The sequence below is a fragment of the Neoarius graeffei genome, chromosome 3 (assembly GCF_027579695.1).
Source record: "Neoarius graeffei isolate fNeoGra1 chromosome 3, fNeoGra1.pri, whole genome shotgun sequence".
Lineage (NCBI taxonomy): Eukaryota > Metazoa > Chordata > Actinopteri > Siluriformes > Ariidae > Neoarius > Neoarius graeffei.
Genome location: NC_083571.1, coordinates 66853955 through 66880097, shown reverse-complemented (window position 1 = coordinate 66880097; position 26143 = coordinate 66853955). Strand labels below are relative to the sequence as shown.

General features: G+C 41.9%; 1 protein-coding gene and 1 non-coding gene across 2 annotated transcripts in view; both read right to left on the bottom strand.

Annotated features, from left to right (window-relative positions):
• Positions 1 to 23846, bottom strand: part of fbxo41 (F-box protein 41) — a 48439-nt gene extending 24593 nt beyond the window's left edge. The window contains exons 1-2 of the mRNA XM_060915966.1: positions 23003 to 23846; positions 5395 to 5602 (exon numbers count right to left, since the gene is read on the bottom strand). Of these exons, the coding sequence (XP_060771949.1) occupies positions 5395 to 5602; positions 23003 to 23661 (867 nt within the window). The 5' untranslated portion in view covers positions 23662 to 23846. The remainder of the gene's footprint in view (positions 1 to 5394; positions 5603 to 23002) is intronic.
• LOC132883924 (U1 spliceosomal RNA) lies at positions 8483 to 8646 on the bottom strand. Its single transcript, XR_009654423.1, has one exon. It is a non-coding gene; the product is annotated as a U1 spliceosomal RNA (small nuclear RNA).
• Positions 23847 to 26143: the final 2297 nt, after the last annotated feature.

Here is a 26143-nt window from a genome sequence, read left to right as displayed (position 1 = left end):
CTCCCGCAGAGGTACGGAGACGTCAGAGGCTGAGCGCTCAAGCATCTCATTTGGTAGAGAAGCAGGCGCAGAACAAAAATATCTCCAAACACTTTTCAGGCGTCTTGGAGCAACTCAGATTCGACACCCGAACACCTCAGGAGCTAAATATAAAGATATATCATGAAAAATAAACACTAACACAAGACCGGAACTTGGAAAAGAGCAGAAGTCTGTGATTTGGTGGAGGATTATTACAAAATAAAAAAAAAAAGAAAATCTTAAATAATTTCTCTTCATACATTGTTGTTTCAGTAAATATTATTCTGTTCATTTGCTTCCAGCACTAGTTAGCGTGGGTTAGCGCTGTGGATGAGTCTCTTAGCAGTGCTGTTTCTAGCAACCCATCAGTTATCAGATATAGGCTTCATTAATTTACCTCACTGTTCATATCATAAACCATAGCCTTTATTAAATTAGCTAGCTCAGTTAGCGCAACAGTCTTCATTAGATTAGCGAGCTTACAGAGCACCACAGCCTTTATTTGATGAGCTAGCTCAGTTAGCACAACAGCCTTCATTAGATTATTAGATTAGCTGGCTCACTTAGGACCACAGCCTTTATTAAATTAGCTCGCTCAGTTACCACAACAGTCTTTATTAGATTAGCTAACTCACACAGCACCACAGTCTTTATTTGATGAGCTAGCTCAATTAGCACAACATTCTTTATTTGATGAGCTAGCTCAGTTAGCACAACAGTCTTTATTAAATTAGCTACCTCAGTTAGCACAACAGTCTTTATTAAATTAGCTACCTCAGTTAGCACAACAGTCTTTATTAAATTAGCTACCTCAGTTAGCACAGCAGTCTTTATTAGATTAGCTACCTCAGTTAGCACAACAGTCTTTATTAAATTAGCTACCTCAGTTAGCACAGCAGTCTTTATTAGATTAGCCACCTCAGTTAGCACAACAGTCTTTATTAAATTAGCTACCTCAGTTAGCACAGCAGTCTTTATTAGATTAGCTACCTCAGTTAGCACAACAGTCTTTATTAAATTAGCTACCTCAGTTAGCACAGCAGTCTTTATTAGATTAGCTACCTCAGTTAGCACAACAGTCTTTATTAAATTAGCTACCTCAGTTAGCACAGCAGTCTTTATTAGATTAGCTACCTCAGTTAGCACAACAGTCTTTATTAAATTAGCTACCTCACTTAGCACAACAGTCTTTATTAGATAAGCTACCTCAGTTAGCACAACAGTCTTTATTAAATTAGCTACCTCAGTTAGCACAGCAGTCTTTATTAGATTAGCTAGCTCACACAGCACCACAGTCTTTATTTGATGAGCTAGCTCAATTAGCACAACATTCTTTATTTGATGAGCTAGCTCAGTTAGCACAACAGTCTTTATTAAATTAGCTACCTCACTTAGCACAACAGTCTTTATTAGATTAGCTACCTCAGTTAGCACAGCAGTCTTTATTAGATTAGCTACCTCAGTTAGCACAACAGTCTTTATTTGATGAGCTAGCTTAGTTAGCACCACAGTCTTTATTAGATTATTTGATTAGCTAGCTCACATTGCATCACAGCCTTTATTCGATTTATTAAATTAGCTAGCTCACATAGCACCAAAACCTTTATTTGATGAGCTAGCTCAGTTAGCACCACAGCCTTTATTAGATTAGCTACCTCAGTTAGCACAACAGTCTTTATTAAATTAGCTACCTCACTTAGCACAACAGTCTTTAATTGAATTAGCTAGCTCAGTTAGCACCACAGCCTTTATTAGATTATTTGATTAGTTAAGTCACATAGCACAACAGTCTTTATTTGATGAGCTAGTTCAGTTAGCACCATAGTCTTTGATTAGCAAACTCAGTCAGTGCCAAACCCATAACCTTCATTAGTTTAGCCAGCTCATACAGCACCACAGCCTTTATTAGATTACCTACGTAACTCAGTTGCCCTTTGAATCCTAGTCTTCTTATCTTTACTACTTTCACTAGCTCAGTTAGCACCATCAATTTTATGAGGGCAGCTTCCTAAATTTAGTAACGTAACCTCCTGCAGCATGAACATTACAGTGCAAAAGTGTAAAAACCCCAAAATCTGAAATACAGAGAATCAGAAAAATACGAAATATAGTTAAAATAAAATAGTATAGTATCGTATTTTGACTTAGAGATGAAAGTGAAGCAAAGGGAAAAAACCCTGAAATGGGGGGGTGGGGCATTGGGAGGGGGCGGGGCAATGTCCCCCGAAAATATTTTAATAACATAACACGCAAAACCCTGCATTCTAGTGCATTTTAGTACTTATTTTCACTAAAACAAGTTATAACTTTTAAGCCTTTTTCTTTCATGTACTGTACATTAATGATTCACATGTCAAAAATATCAAATTTAATTCCCCTAGTTAATGAGTAATTTTCAGGAGTGCATTTAGAAAACACGGTGATTTTCCTGCTACACAGTTCATTACTTTGAAAAAAAAAAATCAGACAGTTGAAGGTAAACTCAGCAAAATCCCAAAACAGTACTGTTAAAAAGTAAAGGTCTGTTAGAGTTTCTAAAGCTTTCAGGTTTCAATGTTGGGGACATCAAGCCTCGTTTATCAATCTTTTAGTAGAGTTGTGTGTTTGCAGAAGCTAAAGTGAACTAAACATTTCCAATTCAGATTTATGCGAGTTGAAGCCAATTGTTTACATTAGTTCGTATTGTCTGTAAATTTAAACACACCAATGAATACCAAATTTCAAATATAAATCAGGGGCGTAGGGTGTGTGTGTGTGTGTGTGTGTGTGTGTGTGTGTGTCACACACTTACTGGCAGCCTGAGTGCATTATGTAACAAAAAATAATTACTATTGCTAGTTTTAGGCAGCTTAGAAACCGGCTCTTCCATTATTGCTGTTTCTTCCACGTTTTCTTGATGTTGTGTTCTAGAAATGGCACTAAAACTTAACTTCGAAACCACAAAATGCAACTTTGACAGGAAAAATATATATAATAAATTGCTTACCTCTCCATTTCGAAAGAAGGAGGAAAGTTTTGCTTGTTTTGACACGGCGAATTATTAACACAAGAGAAAATACTCGTACTTCGCAACTAAAAAGACTGCAGCTACACTGGCAGCTTGAACATGCTTTCTAGCGTGATTGTGTCGCACGCGTCTAACGAGCTCCGGCACGCGTTAACAAAGAACATCTGTCTTTAAATCAATGAACTATGTTTGGGCTGTTTAAGGACCGTGCCCAGGCAAGGACGATGCGAAGTATTACGCCGCATCAAGGAACGCGAAAAATCCGAAAAATAAATTTCTCCATTCGGAAAACCGGAGGTTTTCAAGACTTTTGTCAAATATCCGGATTTCTGGATCATTAGCAGAAAAAATCCGGCGGAAAATCTAAAAACCTGGAATTCCGGGAAATCCCAGAAGACTTTCATCTCTATTGACTATAAATTCCACGATAAAAGAGAGGCAGCGATACGCAGACAGTCAGGAAGTTAGACGTTCAGCCAAGTTGTGTTAATCAAGATAACTTTATAAAGAGCGCTGAATCACAAAGCTGCGAAAGCAACAATGCTAACTCATAGTGAACCAGCTTTGATTTGTTTGTTGATTATCTTCCAGACTTTTCTCATTAATGCCTTTTTTTGCAAGGAAACATAAATTAGTTAGAATAAATTAGTCCAGAGTTCAAGGACAATATTTCTTTAAAACTGTCCTAGATATTTTTAGATATTTATTGCTCAGTTGTCTTGACTTTTTTTCAGTGCTGCATTTTCTCATCCCTCTTCCCTGTGCTCTACTTCGGCCCTGTTCCAAATCACAGCGTGCTCCGTATATAGCGTGGCCTCCTCCTGACACACCGAATACTGGTTTTTTATCATGGGGAAGGGGGAATGTAGGTCATGGCTTGCATTTAGGAGCACTTGAGCATGTTGCTGTGAATCAGACTGACTTCTCACAGAGCTCAGGTGGATAGTAACATCTGCTTTCTTTTTTTTTAAACAAATACATAAATATTACAGAGTTACAGTAGTGCAGTAGTGATTATTAGCCACATCAGACAAGACGATATGGTCAGTGTAAACTTCATTGTCGAGCTGAATGCAGGAACGTTATTTATGATGGCGGCCATCTTGGAAAACCAGACGTTAGAACGTGGTGCATTGTAGCAGTGATGCAAAAGTTCTGTCACTTAAATCGTGTTTAGCTTGAAGAGATTTAATCCTTAACTACAATTTAATTATATTTAACTGCCAATGCTTTTTTTGTCTGATCAGAACCGATAGAAAGCTTTTTTTAAAATAATTTACTGATATATTGAACATTTTAACGATGTTCTTCAGAGCAAGTGTATCGAGAGTCACAGAGAAGATCGGTGATGTTAAACCACAAACATATGACTCGACTCTCTCCTCTGTCACAGTGTTTTCATCTCCAGCCTGAATATATAATTCACACTCTGGATTTAGAAATTAATCAGAAAATTACAGATCACTGACACTCCGAGCTTCAAGTGATTAACGCATGCCTGATTTACTCACGACATCAACGGATAATCATACAAAATATAATCATACACGGATCATTATAAACACCTTTATATCCATTTCACGTTTCTAAAATGAGAAACAAGTTTAAAAAAGCCCTCCACTAATCCACTTTGTACAAAAATAGTGTCTTTTTCATTTAGGTATTTTTCTTTTTTTCTGTCTTGCATTTTTTTAAACATACAAAATATAAATGCCTTTTTACAGACATGAAATAAAAGTATTAATTCAGTTTCTCATAGTTAGTTTTATGCCTCCACCTTCAGAACCGAAGTGGTTACGGTTGTAGTGTTTTTTTTTCGTGTCGTCTGTAACATCTGAGATTCTCGTTAGCGTGATATCTCCAGAGTGAGTGTTTGAATGTTTGTAGGATTTATACAGAATTCCCATTGTAACCAGAAGAGGAAGTGACTAGATTTTGGAATTGATCCAAACAGGCTCAAGGTCACAGCAAGGTCAAATATCATCTGAAAATATGTTTCTAAGGGTATTTCTGACATACATATGAGTACCAGTACGAATTGGACTTGGTGGTAGTGTTGACGGAGGCGTCCATAGAAGTTGCCAGAAGATATCGTGATATTGTGACACATATCTCGTGTCCTCATGTATCCTGAAGTCCCCCTAATAAGCACTTTAAACTGATGATATGATCAGATTGTGTTCAAAATACCACCTGATAAATATTTAAGGTGCATTATGGGTAATCTGTAGCAATTACAAATTGAGTACAGTTTTGGATCATGATAAGAATGAACCCTGAATCTGAACGAGAGGGTACTGGGATTAAATTAAACTTGAACAAATTCCTGATCGTTGGTGACGTGGAGGGTTTTTCCATCTCGTTACCTGTCGCCCACTGGATTTGGAGCCCTGCAGGCTGCAGTGGCCCAGGCTCCCGTTCGGCGTGGTTCCACAGCTGCTGATGATCTGGAGCTGTTTCTCTGCTCGGTCTGCTCGTTCCAGCAGCTCCTCGATGAACTGCTGCAGTCGCACTTTAGCGCTGGCTTCACGTGCCGCCGTCTCCTGCAGGAACTGATCGATCTGAGCCACCTCTCTGCAGAGATGCAGCACAGCACAGCGGTGAGTGACGGTACAGTAACATCCAACCACATCACATCAACTGCTCGAGAAAAAAAAATTGTTTATGTCTCTGTCCCAGATTGTCAAATTGTTTGAGTGACACCACATGATGCTTTTAAAATGTAATATTATAATTTTGTGAAAAACACGTCATAAGTGTTTGTGTTGTTACTGTTGTTATTATTATAGTTATACATGTTACAGTATATTTAATTAGAAATATTAAAATGCAGAATTCTGTATAAGGATTGTAATGTTTGTCCATCAGTAAAGTGTACAATATATTCATCTACCATTAATTCATTGTCTTTGTGAATAAATTTAAAATTTAAATGTCAAAATGTAAAAGATTCAAAAAATTTTTTTAAAGATATTTTTTTGGGCTTTTTTCACCTTTATTGGATAGGACAGTGTAGAGACAGGAAATGAGCGGGAGAGAGAGAGACGGGGAGGGATCTGGAAATGACCTCGGGTCGGAATCGAACCCGGGTCCCCGTATTTATGGTATGGCGCCTTATCCACCTGAGCCACGATATATATATATATATATATATATATATATATATATATATATATAATTTTTTTTAAGACATAAAACAAGAAAAAAAATTTACACATGTAAATTTAAAAAAATTAAATAAGGTGTTTATTAAATAAACACTTAAATAAAAAATAGAAAATCAAAAAATGTTTACAACACATAAAACATAAAAAATTAAAACACAAGTTATTTAAAAAAACATTTTTAGAAATAATTTAATAAAAGCTAATAGTGATTTCCAGGAGGTAAAAATTCTAATAATATTGTCAAAAATAATTTTATGCAGTTATTTCAATAAATAAATAAATAAATAAGATGTAGTTTTATTCAGTTTAAGTAGGAAATATTAGTAAATATCTTATGATACATAATACAATAATATCTTAATACAGTTAAAATAAATGTAAATAAAAGCTGTCACCACCCTACTCTCTCTGTCAACTGCATCTATCTGTCTGTCTGTCTGTCTATCTATCTATCTATCTATCTATCTGTCTATCAGTTTCTGCAAATCACTTCCTTCACATTATTAGCCATGTGTTTGGTGGTTAGTCACAATAATATCACATCACTGTGATCTTATGAGCCTGATGCACATTAATATTAGCTGTATTTATTCACTAAACGATAGATCCATCAGACCCAGACCTGCCGTGTCCGAGTTCTGTTCACCGGTGACTAAATGAGTACAGAGATGTAGAATTGTCTCCGTTTCCTTTTCCTCTCCCTGCCCTGCTTTTTCTTTTCTTCTTTCTTTGCTTGTTTGTGTGCTGTGGCATTCTACAAATCCCCAGAGACGCACCGCCTCTGTTATCTTTGTGGAAGAGGTGTATCTGCTTCGAATCAGCTTGCTGTGCTCCTGTATACAACCAGTTCTCTCTCTCTCTCTCTCTCTCTCTCGCTCTCTCTCTCTCTCACACACACACACACAATCTGCATTTCTGGCCAACAAAGTCAGACGATGACGGTCACAATTTCATGAACTGAAATATTTCACTGAACTAAAAAATGGACGCTCAACATTCCCAAGTGTTTGGAAAATGACGTTTTTCCTGTCCAACTTCCTGACTGGGTTCGGAGATTAAATTTACCACATGATTATAAACAAAATTACCATGCATGATGGTTCTAAATAAACATAAAAGTCAGTAATTATGGTCTATTTACAGATGATATTCTCGAGTCCGTACCGTTTCAATCCAGATTGTCTCCATAATCATTTTAATGTCCTTCTCCCAAACGCTCTGGAGTTCATCCTGCCTGGAATGTTGATACAATTTATTTCCTTTACTTTCCGTTCATTTCCTTAAAGATTCCAACTTTGGCAGTCACAAATCATGTGAGTTATGATGTCATGGATGGGAAGGGGTTTTTGTTATAATACACTATTGGGCCAAAAGTTTGTGCACCCCATCCATCCTACCCTTATGTCATATTCTTACTGAACATCTCATCCCACATTCCTGTGTTTGCTGTGATAATCAGCTCTTCTCTTCTCTTCTCTTCTGGGAGGCTTTCCACAAGATTTTGGGGCGTGGCTGTGGGGATTTGTGTTCATTCAGTTCAGCTAGAAGAGTATTAATGAGCTCAGGCAGTGATGTCAGGATGGTGAGGCTCCAGTTCCAGTTTATCCTAAAGGTGTTCAGTGGGGTTGAGTTCAGTCAGGACACTCAAGTTCGAGTTCTTCATACCAACCTTCACACAACATGTCTTCATGGAACTCGCTTTGTGCGCAGGAACATCGTGATGATGGAACAGGGTTGAACCTATTCGTTCCAGTGAAGGGAAATTTGTAAGACATTCAATATATATACAGCTGCTTGCTTCCAATTTGTAGCAAAGGTTTGAGGAAGAAACACTTATGGATGTGATGGTCAGGGGTGCACATACTTTTGGCCATATTTTGGTATGGTTTCCAGTTCTTTTTAAGAAGAAACCTTTATTTGTCACATGCACACTTCAAGCACAGTGAAATTCATCCTCTGCATTTAACCCATCTGAAGCAGTGAACACACGCACACACAGCCAGAGCAGTGGGCAGCCATACCAGAGCGCCCAGGGAGCAGTCAGGGGTTCGGTACCTTGCTCAAGGGCACCTCAGCCCAATGGTGCCCCACGTCAACCTAACTGCATGTCTTTGGATTGTGGGGGAAACCAGAGCACCCAGAGGAAACCCACGCAGACACGGGGAGAACATGCAAACTCCACACAGAAAGGCCCTCGCCAGCCGCTGGGTTCGAACCCGGACCTTCTTGCTGTTAGGCGACAGCGCTAACCACTACACCACCGTGCCGCCCCATAAAAATTATGTGAAAGGGGAGAGCGCGAACGCAGTCCCCCACCACCAGAAATTATGCAGTTGAGATTCCTGCATTTGAGGAATTCACAAAGGTCAGCACAACCTGAGTGCAATGGCTGGGCCTCACTTTGGGCAAACCACCTTCTTGATCATGGTGTTGCCCCTGCCAGGTAAGTATCTGATATAAGATATCAACCGGGATGTATTGTGCCAAAGTATTAGGATGGGATTCTATCATGATGATTTTGGCTAAAGTCCATCTCAGACTTCCTGAAGATCCTGATGACTGGATTTAAATCTGTTCCAAATGTTTATTAGCTGCCTGTAAGCCTCAGATTTTAATGTATCTAATCCCAGACTGGATAAAATCCTGATACACCTGTAAATGAGGACTCTGAAACAAGTTCCAGCGACTTAAATAAACAAAACAATAAAATAAATGTGCATTATTTAGGAGCACTGATGATCTGCAGTGTTGAGACAGAGCTGTGAAGAGGATGAGGGAAAAAAAAACCTCCCACACATTCCTAACTGCAAAACAAGAATGGTAAAATGCCTTCTACCTGGTTTTGTGTGTGTGTGTGTGTGTGTGTATGCGTGAATGCCTGTAGCTTTTTCTGTTATGTTCCTCCATGTCACAGTTAAACAGATCAGAGTCTACACAGATCTGTCACATTCTGTGATTCCTGACACGACATCAAATGTGTTTGTGTCTCTCACACACACACACACACACACACACAGAGGTATCTGAGCTCAGAACTGCAAACAAAATGATTTAACAACACCACCATCTGATAAAATGATAAACTAGAAATTTGATTTTGTCCGAGAAGTACGATCCCTCTGCTCCAGTGTTTTTATAAAGCAAAATATGGTCTACATTAAATTTTAAACCAGCAATATATTCTTAAAAACCAAAACAAAAAAAAAACCCTTCAGTGCTTTCTGTCTAAAATTTTAGACATTTTATTTTTGCATAGGCCACACTTGAGGGAAAAAAAAAGAATATTAATTGCACATTGATTACTTGTAGTATATCACAGCGCTTGTGAATTCTGGATTCTGATTGGTCAGAAAGTGTTGATTAATTTTCTATAACAGCAGCTCTGACAGTAGAGCACAGGGTTCCCGCTGGCGCTTGTCACGCTCGTCATTGACGAATATAATCCATTAGTGACAAAGAGAAAATTATCAGCAGTTGTCACAGTGACGAACGTATTTGTCATCTTTATCATTATCATACAGTGGTGCTTGAAAGTTTGTGAACCCTTTACAGGCTTTCGTCTAAACGGGGGAACAGGGGCGCTGCGCCCTCTTACTCTCGGCGTGCGCCCCCTTACAGACTCCGTGAAAACATCCCAGCAACACTACGTGACAATGTGTCTGATCATCAAATATGTTATAATTGCTCCAACAATATTCCAATCATAGTAGATACACCGCCAGACGGTGCAAAATCAATCCGAATTGGCGTTTTCCAGACTGAGGCGCCATGTTGTTTAGTTGTTTACTTGTCGTGGCTGCTCTCGCGAGATTTGACATGGGTTACATACAAGGTCAGCTGACTTGTAGAGCGAGATTTCTCGAGACTGAATGACCTTTCACCCACCGGCGCGGGAGCTTTTGACAGAAGTAGTTCGCGAGTTGTTTTTGTTGACACTTGGGCATTTAAAGATGTCATCCCGCGGCACGAAGCGGAAGAACGCCAAAGACTGTCCGGGGCAGAAGAAGATTACTTCTTTCTTTTTCAATGTTGACAGACAATTTGTTACAATTTCCCTCTCGGATAGGCTCAGAATGTCCCATTGGAGCATTTTTCAAAGGCTTTGCACGGTGGGGGGCGGACAACCGGCACCATCTCCCCCCCCACTTCGCTCCCTCGCCATGGTGAGCGCCCTCATACTAAATTTTTCCAGAAAAAACCCTGCTTTAGAATATTCTATATTTCTGCATAAATATGACCAAAAGCATCATCAGATTTTCACACAAGTCCTAAAAGTAGATAAAGAGAACCCAGTTAAACAAATGAGACAGAAATATTATACTTGATTATTTATTTATTGAGGAAAATGATCCAATATTACATATCTGTGAGTGGCAAAAGTATGTGAACCTTTGCTTTCAGTATCTGGTGTGACCCCCTTGTGCAGCAATAACTGCAACTAAACATTTCCGGTAACTGTTGATCAGTCCTGCACACCGGCTTGGAGGAATTTTAGCCCATTCCTCCGTACAGAACAGTTTCAACTCTGGGATGTTGATGGGTTTCCTCACATGAACTGCTCGCTTCAGGTCCTTCCACAACATTTCCATTGGATTAAGGTCAGGACTTTGACTTGGCCATTCCAAAACATTAACTTTATTCTCCTTTAACCATTCTTTGGTAGAACGACTTGTGTGCTTAGGGTCGTTGTCTTGCTGCATGACCCACCTTCTCTTGAGATTCAGTTCATGGACAGATGTCCTGACATTCTCCTTTAGAATTCGCTGGTATAATTCAGAATTCATTGTTCCATCAACAATGGCAAACCGTCCTGGCCCAGATGCAGCAAAACAGGTCCAAACCATGATACTACCACCACCATGTTTCACAGATGGGATAAGGTTCTTATGCTGGAATGCAGTGTTTTCCTTTCTCCATACATAACGCTTCTCATTTAAACCAAAAAGTTCTATTTTGGTCTCATCCATCCACAAAACATTTTTCCAATAGCCTTCTGGCTTGTCCATGTGATCTTTAGCAAACTGCAGATGAGCAGCAATGTTCTTTTTGGAGAGCAGTGGCTTTCTCATTGCAACCCTGCCATGCACACCATTGTTGTTCAATGTTCTCCTGATGGTGGACTCATGAACATTCACATTAGCCGATGTGAGAAAGGCCTTCAGTTGCTTAGAAGTTACCCTGGGGTCCTTTGTGACCTCACCGACTATTACACACCTTGCTCTTGGAGTGATCTTTGTTGGTCGACCACTCCTGGGGAGGGTCTTGAATTTCCTCCATTTGTACACAATCTGTCTGACTATGGATTGGCGTAGTCCAAACTCTTTAGAGATGGTTTTGTAACCTTTTCCAGCCTGATGAGCATCTACAACGCTTTTTCTGAGGTCCTCAGAAATCACCTTTGTTCGTGCCATGATACACTTCCACAAACGTGTGTTGTGAAGATCAGACTTTGATAGATCCCTGTTCTTTAAATAAAACAGGGTGCCCACTCACACCTGATTGTCATCCCATTGATTGAAAACACCTGACTCTAATTTCACCTTCAAATTAACTGCTAATCCTAGAGGTTCACATACTTTTGCCACTCACAGATATGTAATATTGGATTATTTTCCTCAATAAATAAATGACCAAGTATAATATTTTTGTCTCATTTGTTTAACTGGGTTCTCTTTATCTACTTTTAGGACTTGTGTGAAAATCTGATGATGTTTTAGGTCATATTTAAGCAGAAATATAGAAAATTCTAAAGGGTTCACAAACTTTCAAGCACCACTGTAAGTCATCTTTGATAGAAATCCCTCCATAATTCCCTCCGTTTGCTGAAATCCAACCACAGTGAAGAGACTGCAGGAAGCTGGAGTGTAAACAATGAGCATGTGCTTGTGACCGGTAAAAATCGATTACATATAATGACCAAATGAGCGCCAAGCTTTTGACCAATCGCAGTGCGTCTTAATCGGCCTGCTGTGGTGGTATAATTATCTCTGCATGGACCAAACAATGGCATAGTCTAAGCTGAGGAAGTTTTTTTGAGTGAGCTTCTTCAAGCGCTGAAGATGATTTAGGGGACGAAACAGCCATGGGGGAGGCACACTCAGAGCCCCGACCATCCCTGAGCACATCAGACAGTGTCAGTAATACAGGGGTCGGTTTAAAAAAAAAAAAAACTGCCAAAGTGAAAGTGCTGTCAGCTGGCAAGCAACTGAAGGGAGCCATGTTTTGGGCAACGTGGCATGTTGAGTTTCCGTGGTGACCGTATGATGTAAAACGCAGTGTCATTCTGTGTTCGGTTTGTAAACTGACAGGAAATTCGGATTCCTTCACTGTTGTTTGTTCCCAGATTCTTCTCGACTCTGTTCCGTTGTAAATCAAGTTTTGTGTTGCAGTAAAGGCTAAAGGGAGTCCTGATACCTCTCTTGGATAATCCCATGATAAAATAACCTGAAGTAAGCTCAAACTAGAGGTTTATTTTAGCTTGATGGTGCACAGGGCGCCCAAAGTGAAGTCTTTGTTATTAGAGGCTAGAGTGGAGCCCAAATTTGATATGGAATGGAGAGGCCTCGCTGTATCTGTACAAATATTTGAATTGTTCCAGTTTGGTTGGTATAAACCTGTATTAAGTCCACTCCAAAAATACAGACTAAGTGAAGGGGGGGAAAAAATAAGAAAAAGTGAAGAATACTTCTTTGACTTTATTTTTCAAGGAAAAAAGTGGAGAATATTTTTCAGAACCCAGGGGAAATGCTGCGTGCCGCTTCTAATCACAGCTTTATGTCTGAATATAGAACTGTATAACTGTTTTACTTGATAAGGTGGACTTTTCAGTCAGAAGATGTTTATTTTGGGGCAGCACGGTGGTGTAGTGGTTAGTGCTGTCACCTCACAGCAAGACGGTCCGGGTTCGAGCCCCGTGGCCAGCGAGGGCCTTTCTGTGCGGAGTTTGCATGTTCTGTCCGTGTGGGTTTCCTCTGGGTGCTCCGGTTTCCCCCAAAGACATGCAGGTTAGGTTAACTGGTGACTCTAAATTGACCGTGAGTGTGAATGGTTGTCTGTGTCTCTGCAATGACCTGGCGACTTGTCCAGGGTGTACCCCGCCTTTCGCCCGTAGTCAGCTGGAATAGGCTCCAGCTTGCCCGTGACCCTGCACAGGATAAGCGGCTACAGATGATGGCTGAATGTTTATTTTGAATTTTATCTGAAGAAGCCTCCAGTGTCAGAACTTTGTAAATCTTTAACTCTCCTGACAAGGAGAATTGCTCTGACATCTCGTCTATTGTTGAAAAACAATCAGGGTTGGGTGGGTTTTTTTAGTAATTAAAGTTGATGCGAATGACACTTTGTGTCAGAAGTGAATGTAACTCTCCGCTGCACTGCACACATTTCACTTGCACCACTATGCTGCAGTTGTGCTGCACTGAAATGCAATCACAGCTTTCAGCCAGACCCAGAGCCGAGTTTGTTGTCAGAGATGGAGAGAATGCCTTAAAGCGAGAACTCTTTTTTTGGAATTTGCAGTGAAATTGCAACTCAAGCAGAGCTTGTGTTGTATAAACAGCACGATCGTACGAGGATTTCATTTAACGGAGAAAGAAAAAAAGACGGAATTGTTGCACGTGCTGTGATTCAGCACTCGTCATCACTTTCACGGAACCTGATTTGCAAAATAAATCAATAAATCAGTGAGGCAATTCACGTGATTCAGAGCTACAGCATCCAGATCAGGCCGCTCGATTGGCACTTTTACAGGCCGTGCTCCAATTAGATGCATGAAAGAGAAAGAATGAAAGCGAAGAAAAGCTAGCAGGGTCTCAGTCGTGGTAATAACAGTGGTGGAGGAGTCTGTAAGCAAAACACAATCCCCCCAGAGTTAGGAGGCTAATTAGAGAGGAGAGAGACAGAGGAAATAAAGTAGTGAGAGGAACGAAGCTGGTGTGATTAGAAAAAGGAAAACACTGAGGATGAATGAGCTGTATTTGTGTGTGTGTGTATGTGTGTGTGTTGATGTACAGAGTTGCTAGAAGAGCAGCACGAATGTTAATGAATCACTTTTAGGCCTGAATAAAGGGAAACATTCAAGCATCGTCACAAATATTGTGCGTAAAACTTCTCTTGGATGTGACTCATACAGAAAGAACATGTGATGAAGTTATTCTGACTTTTATAATCCGTTGTGTTACTTTACTTTGAGGCCTCTGAGGGATGGAACTTTCATAAAAAAACAATGATCACTGTGTTATTAAGGACAAAAAAACACCCTGTTGATGGAAAATAATCAATGACAGGGTGGTGCGATGAAGCAGAGTTACTGTCGTTGATTATTTTCAGAAAAAACCTTGTCCATACGAAAGTGTTATTCCTCTCACTGTATGCTACAGCTATTTTATCTTATCCGTTATAGCATCTAAACTGTCATTCAGAAAAATAAATAAATAAATAAATACAGCTTGTTCAGCTTGTGATGTTACCGAGAAACTGCAAAGAAGTGTAAACTCCTTCGTCCTGAAGATGTCGGAAAACGTAAAGTTAGAGCTGGAAATGGAGGCTCCTTAGACTTCCATAATTGCTAAATAAACATCTCCTGACATTAAGAAATGTGGAGTCGTACGAGTCCCTGTGAACGAGATGTTACGATGGAAACAATAACGTATTCGAACAATTAATCAACACTGTGGTCAGTGCTATGGTGGAAAATTAGATAGCTACAGTTGCCGATAAAAATGTAAAAAGGTGTGATATTGAACGGAACACTAGTTAAATCAGATCATCTACACTCACTGGCCACTTTAATAGGAACTTACTGTTGATTCAAAGATCCCTGTTCTTGGCTGCAGGAGTGGAACCCAATGTGTTCTTCTGCTGTTGCATGCTGAGATGCTTTTCTGCTCGCCACGGTTATAAAGAGTGATTATATGAGTTACTATATCCTTCCTGGCAGCTCGAACCAATCTGGCCATTTTCCTCTGAGCTCTCTTATCAACAAGGTGTTTGTTTCCACCCACAGAACTGTCACTCATTCAATGTTTTTTGTTTTTCGCACCATTCTGTATAAACTCTAGAGACTGTTGTGTGTGAAAACCCCAGGAGATCAGCAGTTTCTGAAATACTCAAACCAGTCCATCTGGCTCAAACCAACACCCATGCCACAGTGAAAGAAAGTCACACTTTGAGATCACAATTTTTCCCGTTCTGATGTTTGAAGTGAACATGAACTGAAGCTCTTGATTTGTATCTGCATGATTTGATGCATTGTGCTGCTGTCAAGGGATTGGCTGATTAGAAGAAAAAGCCTTTATTTGCCACATGCACACTCAAGTACAGTGAAATTCGTCCTCTGCATTTAACCCATCTGAAGTAGTGAACACATACAGTACACAGACAAGTGAGTAATGAGCACACACATACCCAGTGGGCAGTCATGCTGCAGTGCCCGGGGAGCAGTTGGGGGTTAGGTGTCTTGCTCAAGGGCATTTCAGCCCAAGGCCGCCCCATTTTAACCTAATCGCATGTCTTTGGACTGTGGGGGAAACCGGAGCACCCAGAGGAAACCCATGTGGACACGGGGAGAACATGCAAACTCCACACAGAAAGGCCCTCGCCGGCCACGGGGCTCGAACCCGGACCTTCTTGCTGTGAGGCGACAGCGCTAACCACTACACCACCATGAAGAGAAATTGAGAGATAGATGAAGGGAGAGGTAGAGAAAAGGTTTTCTTGAGGGTTTTTTGTTTTGGTTTTTTGTCCTCCTGAAAATGCATTCATCAAGCTCCATTCGAAAGTTGGCCATCTTCCTGCTGAGTGACTGGCCTCGCAAGAAAGCTCAAGAGATGCCACAAATCAATTTCACTTTGTAAATATTTCATACCTGGCCATCATCACATCACCCTTCATCTCATCCTGAGAGTAGGAATATGGTGGAAAAAAAAAATAAAAAAATAAAAGATGAACCGGGAAACCCTGGAACAACACCAACAATGGAAAGGCGGGACACGATCCCAAGTGAAGCCACGCTGGAAAATTGTTCCACATGGAATTGGAAGTATTTTTGCAGCTCGGCAGCCGCTACGTCGCCAAATAATAACAGGTCTAAGATTAAACCAGGGCAACCATTTTATATGTGCACTTAATACTGCTGTTATACTGCTCCTAACACGTGTAGAGGAAATGAAGACGAGAGTTAAAAAGCAAGGAAATCAGAAAGAAGAAATTTTAAAAAATACAACGTGTGATAGAACTGAACAAAGGAAAAGAAAACAGTTGAGGAAAAAGAAGAAATAAGAAAAGAAACAGAAGAGGTGATGATTCAAGAAAGGGAAAGAAATAGAAGGAAATAAAACAAAATGGAAAAATAAAGAAAATAATGAAGGCAAGAAAGGACAGGAGAAGAGACGAGAGGTGTTGGTCAGAGTCTCATGTCGTGATTAATGACATTACACGAGATTGTTGTCTCTCTTTCACAGTGCTGAAAGGAGAAAATTTAATCAGCGAGTCTACTTTCAGCCACTCGCGAGCGTTTAGCGATATTTCATGTCCGAGCGCACGGCCCAGAATTAGAGATGTCCCGATCCAGGTTTTTGCACTTCCGATCCGATACCGATATTTTTTTTCACTTCCGATCCGATACCGATACTGGCCGATACGATACCGGCCTATCCGAGCATGTATTAAAGTTCAAAGTTATTTACCTTCCTTACCTAGTTGTCAGACTCATGTTGAAAAGGGTTTTAGTACTCTTGAGAACAGCTAGCCAGCTGAATTAGGTGAGTTTGAATAATACACAATGGTTGATAACAAGAAACTGACCTGTTTATTCAGGGATAAACACAAAATAGACAGCATTATAAATAAAAAAACAGAAATGGCATCAGTGGTCAGTAAAAAGTGCAAATAAGACTGTAAACTGTATCAAAAAAGCAAAGCACATAAACAACCTTATCTGTATCTATAATATAGTCTATTAACTCAGCATCAGTACTCTTCTCTTGAACAAGTGTAAACCAAGGCTTTAAAAATCAGTGCAAATAATACTGTAAACTATTTAAAAACAAAAATGCCTTCTACTCCCCAATCTGCTAGTGTTAGTTGTGTAGGACCTTTCTTTTTGTCTGCAGTTTTTTTAAGATACTCTTCGTGTTCTTTATGGTGGTATTTTGCTAAATGCTTTATTAAGTTGGTTGTATTAAAACTTCTTACAGCTTTACCACCACGCCTGACTTTATTGTGGCATATGTTGCACTCCACCTCTTCGTCTTTGTCGTCCTTTAGGGTAAAATGATCCCACACAGCTGACATCTTTACCGTGAAACTACTGCTAAATTTACATCGCCGTGATAATGTAGAAGATGCCACTGAGGTAAATTGTAAGACGCTAATGCTGGTGCTGAAGGTGTGCTGGAAAATGCGGACCGGATTTTGGGGAAACCAGAGCAAAAAACTGGAATGGATTATCTAAATCGGTGCGCTGGAAAACCCGGAGCGGAGTTTTTTTTAAAAATGGATCGGGAGTCTGGATCGGAATTTTTCCGCGCCTGCCGATCCGATCCCGATGCGCATTTTTTGCTGATATCGGCGGCCGATCCGATCCTAATATCGGATCGGGACAACCCTGCCCAGAATGACTCGCACAACAGCAGCGACGCCTGTTTGCGTCACCACATAGTGATTCGCAGTCAGAACAATGAACCCCGCTCCTCAAACCAAAACCCAGACTTCAGACGCCAAAAAAAAAAATCTGTCTCTTTCTCTCAGGGACGTTAGAGACGCTGCAGAACTGGAGGAATTAGCATGCTAAATCTGCTGCGTCATCACATTCAGTTCAGCCCAGACGAGAAATCTTGCTGAAATTTAATCACAGTATCTACTAATAATCTTCTAAGATGACTGACTTTGTGAGGGTTTTTTTTGTTTGTTTTGTTGTATGTTTGGTTGTTTGTTTCTTGCACAGCTGCTGATTTTCTCATTAATTTTTATATTAATTTGGTTCTGGAGAATATGATCACTGTGGGTGTATTCAATATTATGTTAATTGCATCTGCATACAGCAGACCTGGGCATTTTACGGCCTGCGGGCCGCATCCGGCCCTTTGGTTCATTCTGACCGGCCCGCGTAAGGTTAATGAGAAATTACAAAATAAACGTATTTTCTAATTTTACCTCATGCATGGACTGAATGTGCATTGCTTTTATTTTGAAGTTGTGTTCAACAAAAACGCAATGCGCGCGACATGAACATGACATGAAATCCCACGAAACCTAATCCCGCGATAACTACTTCCGTAATTTGTCCAGACCAACCACAAACTTGTACGTCATCCTTCAAACAGTCCAGCCAATCACATCGTGTGATGTCACCAGCAGGCGCCGGAGCCGATCTCCGGCGAAAAGCACCAAATGAGGTGATTAAACTACAAATGTGGGCATCATTATTATAATATGATGTATCTTGCTTGATATTTAGAGTAGAAAGACAATATTGTGATGTCTTTATTGTGTTTTGGGGTGAATGTGACTGAAAAAAAATGGTACAAACGTTCACATTTTGTTAACTATTGTTTTGGGAAATTTGATTGAATAAATGACATTTTTTGTAAGGCAACCTCGTTTTTTCCATACTCTTACCAGTCTTAGCAGCTTGTAAAAACAATGTTATTTACTGCTTTATATAAAGAAATACAATTAATATTATGCAGAATTTAGTTCAGCCTTTTGGTCCGGCCCTCCACAAAATTTTCTGTTTCTCATGTGGCCCCATGGAAAAAATAACTGCCCACCCCTGTCATACAGTAAGGATTTATTAAAAAAAATTTGAGCACCTCCTATAGAGATCTTGCAGTCACGTGACCGGAAAGTACACAGCCGCCATCTTGTCGGTCAACAACACAGCTGAATACTGCTGCACTCGTGTACAGAATGGATCAATTTCAACCGACGGACTACACGGCTCATTTTTCTAATGAACAGATAACTAGATATATGTCTAAAATAAACGATCTACAGATTATTGACCCTTATGGCTTTCCGGACGGAGTTTTCACGACCGTGTCAGTGGATATTGAACTGCCAGCGGAATACCCGGACGTGTATAATTACCTCATTAACTTTCCCTCGCTGTTCAGTGGTGAAGCACTGCGTGCTTATAAATCTCTGGACAGTTTTCTTTACAGAAATTCAGGATTTGTCAGCGACTCAGATGTGGCATCTTGTAAACAAGAAAATGATCCTCACTGGATGGGTAAGTCACTTAAGTATTGAGTATAGCACTGACCAGCCGATTATAGAATAGAATAAGGTAATTCCAGCTGTAATTTCAAATCGTCCGTCTTGTTTACCTGGCGTTGGAGAGGGAGCGGCTTAGCAGTGGAGGTTTGAGTGGCTGTTTTCTGAGCTTAGTCAACAGGCCGGCTCTGCAGCCTCGCTTTTGCTCCCGGCGCCGCCTCCTTCGCTTTGCTTCCAATAACAATCCACGGAGACCCCGCTGGTCTCACTATCTCGTCCGGAATGTTTTTTTTTTTTCTCGTCCGGAATGTTGTGCATGCGATGGAAATCGCTACAAACCGTCATTTTCTGCTGGAAACCAATGTCCAGTAAGTCCATACGGTTGTAGTGGATATTGAAGTCCGGTACAGACGAACAACACGCAAAAATACACACAAAAAACATAAAAAACGTGCACAGGTAGGGAGGGCTTGTAGCCGCAGCCATTGTAGTAGAATTGTATATAGTAGGTTTTTCCAGAAGAAAAGGTAGAAGTAGAAGCAGAAGTAGAACCAGAAGTAGAAGTAGAAGGCGGAATATGGCGTTTGACCGACAAGTGGCGTCTGTCACAATCTGGATTGGCTGTGACGTCACATGCAAGTGCTCCATATATGTAGACCTCGGACTTAAGTACTATTCAGAAGTTACACGAGAGTTACGCATGTGGGTGGAGTTTCCCGAAAACAAATGTATTTACGTGCTGTTCTGACCTTGAGCTTTTCAGACGTGGACAGTAAACGTGTGATATTAAAATCTGGGATTTTTTTTAACCTGCACCTAATTTTATATCCTAGCGACAAAAATTATTCAAATTGTTTTGGTTTCTGTACTGAGTTAAAATGCTATAGCTGGCAACTGCAAAACGGCTACACACTATAACTCAACAGGGGAATCATCCATATCAAAGAAAAGCGCTTGTTTTGGCCATGACAGACTCCTCATGTCGTTATTACTATAAGAGTCTGACGACATGGAAAGGATCCGGACAGAGATACACCTGTGTATCCATTCAGTGCCTCTTTCAAAAGATCTCAGTGTGAATGCACTGTGAGTCCTTTTCTACTGGTCCACTTGAAGAGGACTGAGTTTGGGCTTTAACGGGAGAAAAATAAAAAAATATTCATTTGTAATCGGGTCTCTGTCCACTCCAGAGTACACATTTTGTCCTGTTTGTGTGTTTATTTCTTGAGAGAGAATCTGAAATGTGAAGTAAATGTCTTGTAGAAATCCATCCATCCATTATCTCTAGCCGCTTATCCTCTGCAGGGTCGCAGGCAAGCTGGAGCCTATCCCAGCTGACTACGGGCGAAAGGCGGGGTACACCCTGTACAAGTCGCCAGGTCATCACAGGGCTGACACAGAAACAAACAACCATTCACACTAATATTCACACCTACGGTCAACTTCGAGCCACCAGTTAACCTAACCTGCATGTCTTTGGACTGTGGGGGAAACCGGAGCACCTGGAGGAAACCCACGTGGACACGGGGAGAACATGCAAACTCCACACAGAAAGGTCCTCGTCAGCTGCTGGGCGCGAACCCAGGACCTTCTTGCTGTGAGGCAACAGTGCTAACCACTACACCACCGTGCCACCCCTTGTAGAAATCCATCTTTACTTAAACTTATGGTTTTTGTAAACCTTCAGGCTTTGCTTTGTGTATTTCCCCAGCACTGAAATCAGGTACTTATAAATAGTTAGTTTTTTTTTTTTTCTTTTTTATCAGACATCTAATTTATTGGGTTTGTTTACCTGACATGTTTCGACGTACAACTTCCGTCTTCCTCAGAGTGTCACCGGATGTTAATTGGTGACGCATCTTTTATCAGCTGCTGTTTCTGAAGGCGTGGCCTTCCTGTCTGGTTTGACAGGTCGGTCACGCCTTCTACTGTCTGTTTGTCCCCTGCAAGATGGCACTCCAGGTGTGGGAGAGCATGTATGCTCCCTCATCCCGGTTGATGGTCCTCGGGCTTCGCTTACGGATCTCCATGGCCTCCCTGATCCAGCGCTGATGTTTGTTATCTTCTGTGCGGATGACTCTGGCATTCCCCCAGTCCATAATGTGCCATTTCCTTGTTTTGGGGAAACCGGCGTTTGAAAGTTTCCGTCTCTCTGTGTAGTTCGCTGTTGAGTTTATCCGTTGTGCACCGTATCCGTTCTTTTACCAGAGTCATCCGCACTTTCCTGATCATCTTTTCCGCGTTTCTGGTTGGAATCGGGTTCTTGATGTTCAGGCTGGCCGGTACGACTTCCTCATCCCGGCAGCGCAGTAGAAGGCGTGACCGACCTGTCAAACCAGACAGGAAGGCCACGCCTTCAGAAACAGCAGCTGATAAAAGATGCGTCACCAATTAACATCCGGTGACACTCTGAGGAAGACGGAAGTTGTACGTCGAAACATGTCAGGTAAACAAACCCAATAAATTAGATGTCTGATAAAAAAGAAAAAAAAAAAAAACTAACTATATTTAATATAAGACATAATGAACGTAATCGAAAGAGGTACTTATAAAGGTCAGGAAACTCAATTCCAACATGTCAGTGTCCATGGACCACTGGTTCTTTGGTAAGCTCTAAGGATCACTGTCAAGTCCAACTTCCTTTAACCTACGCAGATAATCGTTATTTTTACTCCCATTTTCGCAGTTTAACCAACTATGTTTGCCACTCAGTCCTAAGTACATAGGGGCTTCATCTGATTGGATAAATGGTGTGAATGCATGGTCCGTGTATCCAGGGCTCTATCTGATAAGTTCACATGCTGAGTAAGTGCATGGTGCGTGTAAATAAAATGATTTTTCATCTTCATCATGTTCTGCGATGCGTTTATTAAACGCAAATGATTGCTTATAGCATATTTACTGTCTGCATTTGGAACAGCTTTGGTTTGCAGTGCATGGTTTGGCCAGCCACAGATAAGACTCCATTTATAAACTTGCAGGAAAAGGTTGTGCAACCCCAACATGTTCCCTATTATACCACCAAAAAACCCGAGCCGTTGTGAACTCTTAATCATCTCATCTCATCTCATTATCTCTAGCCGCTTTATCCTGTTCTACAGGGTCGCAGGCAAGCTGGAGCCTATCCCAGCTGACTACGGGCGAAAGGCGGGGTACACCCTGGACAAGTCGCCAGGTCATCCCAGGCCTGACACATAGACACAGACAACCATTCACACTCACATTCACACCTACGGTCAATTTAGAGTCACCAGTTAACCTAACCTGCATGTCTTTGGACTGTGGGGGAAACCGGAGCACCCGGAGGAAACCCACGCAGACACGGGGAGAACATGCAAACTCCACACAGAAAGGCCCTCGCCGGCCACGGGGCTCAAACCCGGACCTTCTTGCTGTGAGGCGACAGCGCTAACCACTACACCACCGTGCCACCCAACTCTTAATCAGAGTATTTATAATGTATTACGGGCACAATGCTAATTAAAACAAATGGTCCATTATCGCTGTATATATCCAAATATCCAAATTGTCCCACTCATAAAAACAAAAGCTACACAAACACAAGGGAATAGCTCAAGAACGTGTAACTTACTGCTGTTTGTGCGTGAGCTCCTGCTCCTTGTTGACCAGGTCTTGCTTAAGGCTGGCTAGCATCTCCACTGAAACGTCCACCTGGCGTGACAGCTCTGAGGCCTTGTCCTCCAGCTCCTGCTTCTCCTGGCTGAGCCTTTCACTCTCCAGCTTGGCCTTCTCCAGTTCCGAGCTCTTCCTCTCCAGCTCAGACTGCAGGCGCCCCACACGTGCTGCGATCTTTTGCTCTACTTCTTCAGACAGCTTCTCCAGTCTCTCATCCAGCTCGAGCCTTTCGAAGGCCCTCGCCCTGAGGCGTGCCAAGCCCTCTTCGTAAGCAGCTTCCATGGCACTGGGGTCCATTGAGCTCATGGCTTTCTTCACCAGAATCTCACCCAGTGGGAACTCCACATTGGGAAGGTAACGGGCTCCGGCGGATGAGGTCGTGGCAAGCCCGAGCTCGTCGCCCGAGCAGGGGAAGCGGGATTCAGCAGCCAGGGCGCTGTCGGCCACCAGAGGGAGCAGTGCGGCGGCGTCACACACGCTGTTGGACTTGGAGAGCACGTACAGCGTCTCGTAGGTGTGATTGTACTCCAGGTGGGCACGCAGTGATGACAGGCTCCGGAAACGTTTGTGCTCCCCACAACGAGGGCAGCGGTACGGCAGGTCCAGAGAGGCCATTCCAGGCTCAGGCCACTGGGCGCCGCCCTGAACAGGCTGGGCACCAGAGACCTCGACTCATCTCAGGTTCATGTAGGATACTGCAGTTCAACCACATGATGAAAAATCTATACACATTCCACCTTCTGATTTATGACTCAGCACAATGCTGAAGAAACGCCCTTATGGTTTGTGTCTTGGTTGCTTTCCACTGTATTTTCTTACATGTTTTCTTTACGGGCACTGCATTCAACCCTGGGGGGAAACATATAACATAAGCACAGATCAATTATAATATAAAACACAACAAAAGTGATCAGGAGTCAGATTTGTTTAGTTTAACAGTGTCAGCTGACACATTTCCAAGATGCCAGAAACATGCGGAGACTTTTTTTTTTCATTTCTATCTGACTGAGCAATCAGTTTTACAGAAAAACATCGTTACATCATTACATATGTTACATTTTCATCAGGAAGAACATTGTTCTATAGTAGGATTAGAACATGAATCATCTCTGTGTAGATATGAAATGAAATGAAAGTTTACAACTTGCAAGGGCTGAGATTTCAGTTAAAACATCCATTACATAACAATGCCATTTTAACACATTTTAAAAGAGGAAACTCTAACCCAGTAACAACTGCTGCGAAGGTGAACACCTTCTCAAATGTGGAAACTCAATTATCCAGTCAGGGCACAGAGTAGGAATTTCTGCACTAGATATTCCTCGCGCAGCGGCGGCACGGTGGTGTAGTGGTTAGCGCTGTCGGCTCACAGCAAGAAGGTCCGGGTTCGAGCCCCGTGGCCGGCAAGGGCCTTTCTGTGCGGAGTTTGCATGTTCTCCCCGTGTCCGCGTGGGTTTCCTCCAGGTGCTCCGGTTTCCCCCACAGTCCAAAGACATGCAGGTTAGGTTAACTGGTGACTCTAAATTGACCATAGGTGTGAATGTGAGCGTGAATGGTTGTCTGTGTCTATGTGTCAGGCCTGTGATGACCTGGCGACTTGTCCAGGGTGTACCCCGCCTTTCACCCGTAGTCAGCTGGGATAGGCTCCAGCTTGCCTGCGACCCTGTAGAACAGGATAAAGCGGCTAGAGATAATGAGATGAGATGAGATATTCCGAGCGCAATAGGCAGGATTTGTCGGAATAGCGGTAATTATTGGGTAGTTTCCCTCAGGTCTGATTTTCTCAGCATTTTCATTAATTTATCACTGTTCACATGTTCAACACTGTTAATAAACAGTGGTACCCGGGGATTTGAAAAAATGAAGGCAGTGTGTTTCTGGATTTTGATCAATTTCATACAAATTAAATTGAAAGAAAAGGTGTGAACACAAACCCCATCCCTAACCATGATCTATGTGAGCGAGGTGAACTAGGGTAGGTAATTTTAGAGAAACCTGCAAGAGTAAGGTAGTTTTCACAAGCGGCAAACTGAAAAGTCCCACCCCCTCCCTTCAGCCTGCCCTCAAACACCATTCCTCCAAAACACATGAATGTGCACCGCCTGATTACTGCTGGAGGACGTGTCCATGATCGAGCAGTGAAGGGAGGAGTGTAGCACATTGTCATCTCCAACTACCTCATGTTTTATTTACATGTAAGAAAACACTTAACATTTTCATAATGGGCGGCACGGTGGTGTAGTGGTTAGCGCTGTCGGCTCACAGCAAGAAGGTCCGGGTTCGAGCCCCGTGGCCGGCGAGGGCCTTTCTGTGCGGAGTTTGCATGTTCTCCCCGTGTCCGCGTGGGTTTCCTCCGGGTGCTCCGGTTTCCCCCACAGTCCAAAGACATGCAGGTTAGGTTAATATGGGACGGCCTTGGGCTGAGGTGCCCTTGAGCGAGGCACCTAACTCCCAACTGCTCCCCGGGTGCTGTTAGCATGGCTGCCCACTGCTCTGGGTGTGTGTGCGTGCGTTCAGTGCTTCAGATGGGTTAAATGCAGAGGATGAATTTCACTGTGCTTCAATTGTGCATGTGACAAATAAAGGCTTCTTCTTCTTCAGTACTGTTGTAGTCAAGACCACCTAAACTGAGACCAGAGTGTATCGAGATCAAGACAAGACCAAGACTTTGAGGGGTTGAGATCAAGTCAAGACCAAGACCAAGGCAGGGTGAGACTGAGTCAAGACCAGGACCAGACAAGTGTGTGTGAGGGGAGTGGGGGTTGGAGTGACAGTCGTTAACAGGAAGAAAAATTTGCAAATTAGCAATGATTCACGTTATTGGTCACATCTGAAACAGGACATTTTACATCCAATCACAGTAACAACGTTCACAAGTAAATCAGAAAATACACAGGCAATTTAGTGAAATCCCCACAGTTGTGCTCTTGACTGGTCTTGAAAGAAAATCCAGAGTCCTCTACATCTGAGACTGAGACAAGACCAAGTAAAAATGCGGTGACCTGAGACGAGACCGAGAACTTCAGAAAGTGGTCTTGAGACCAGTCTCGAGTACGACAACACTAGTACACAGGCAGAGTGTGTACAGGTAAGCAGG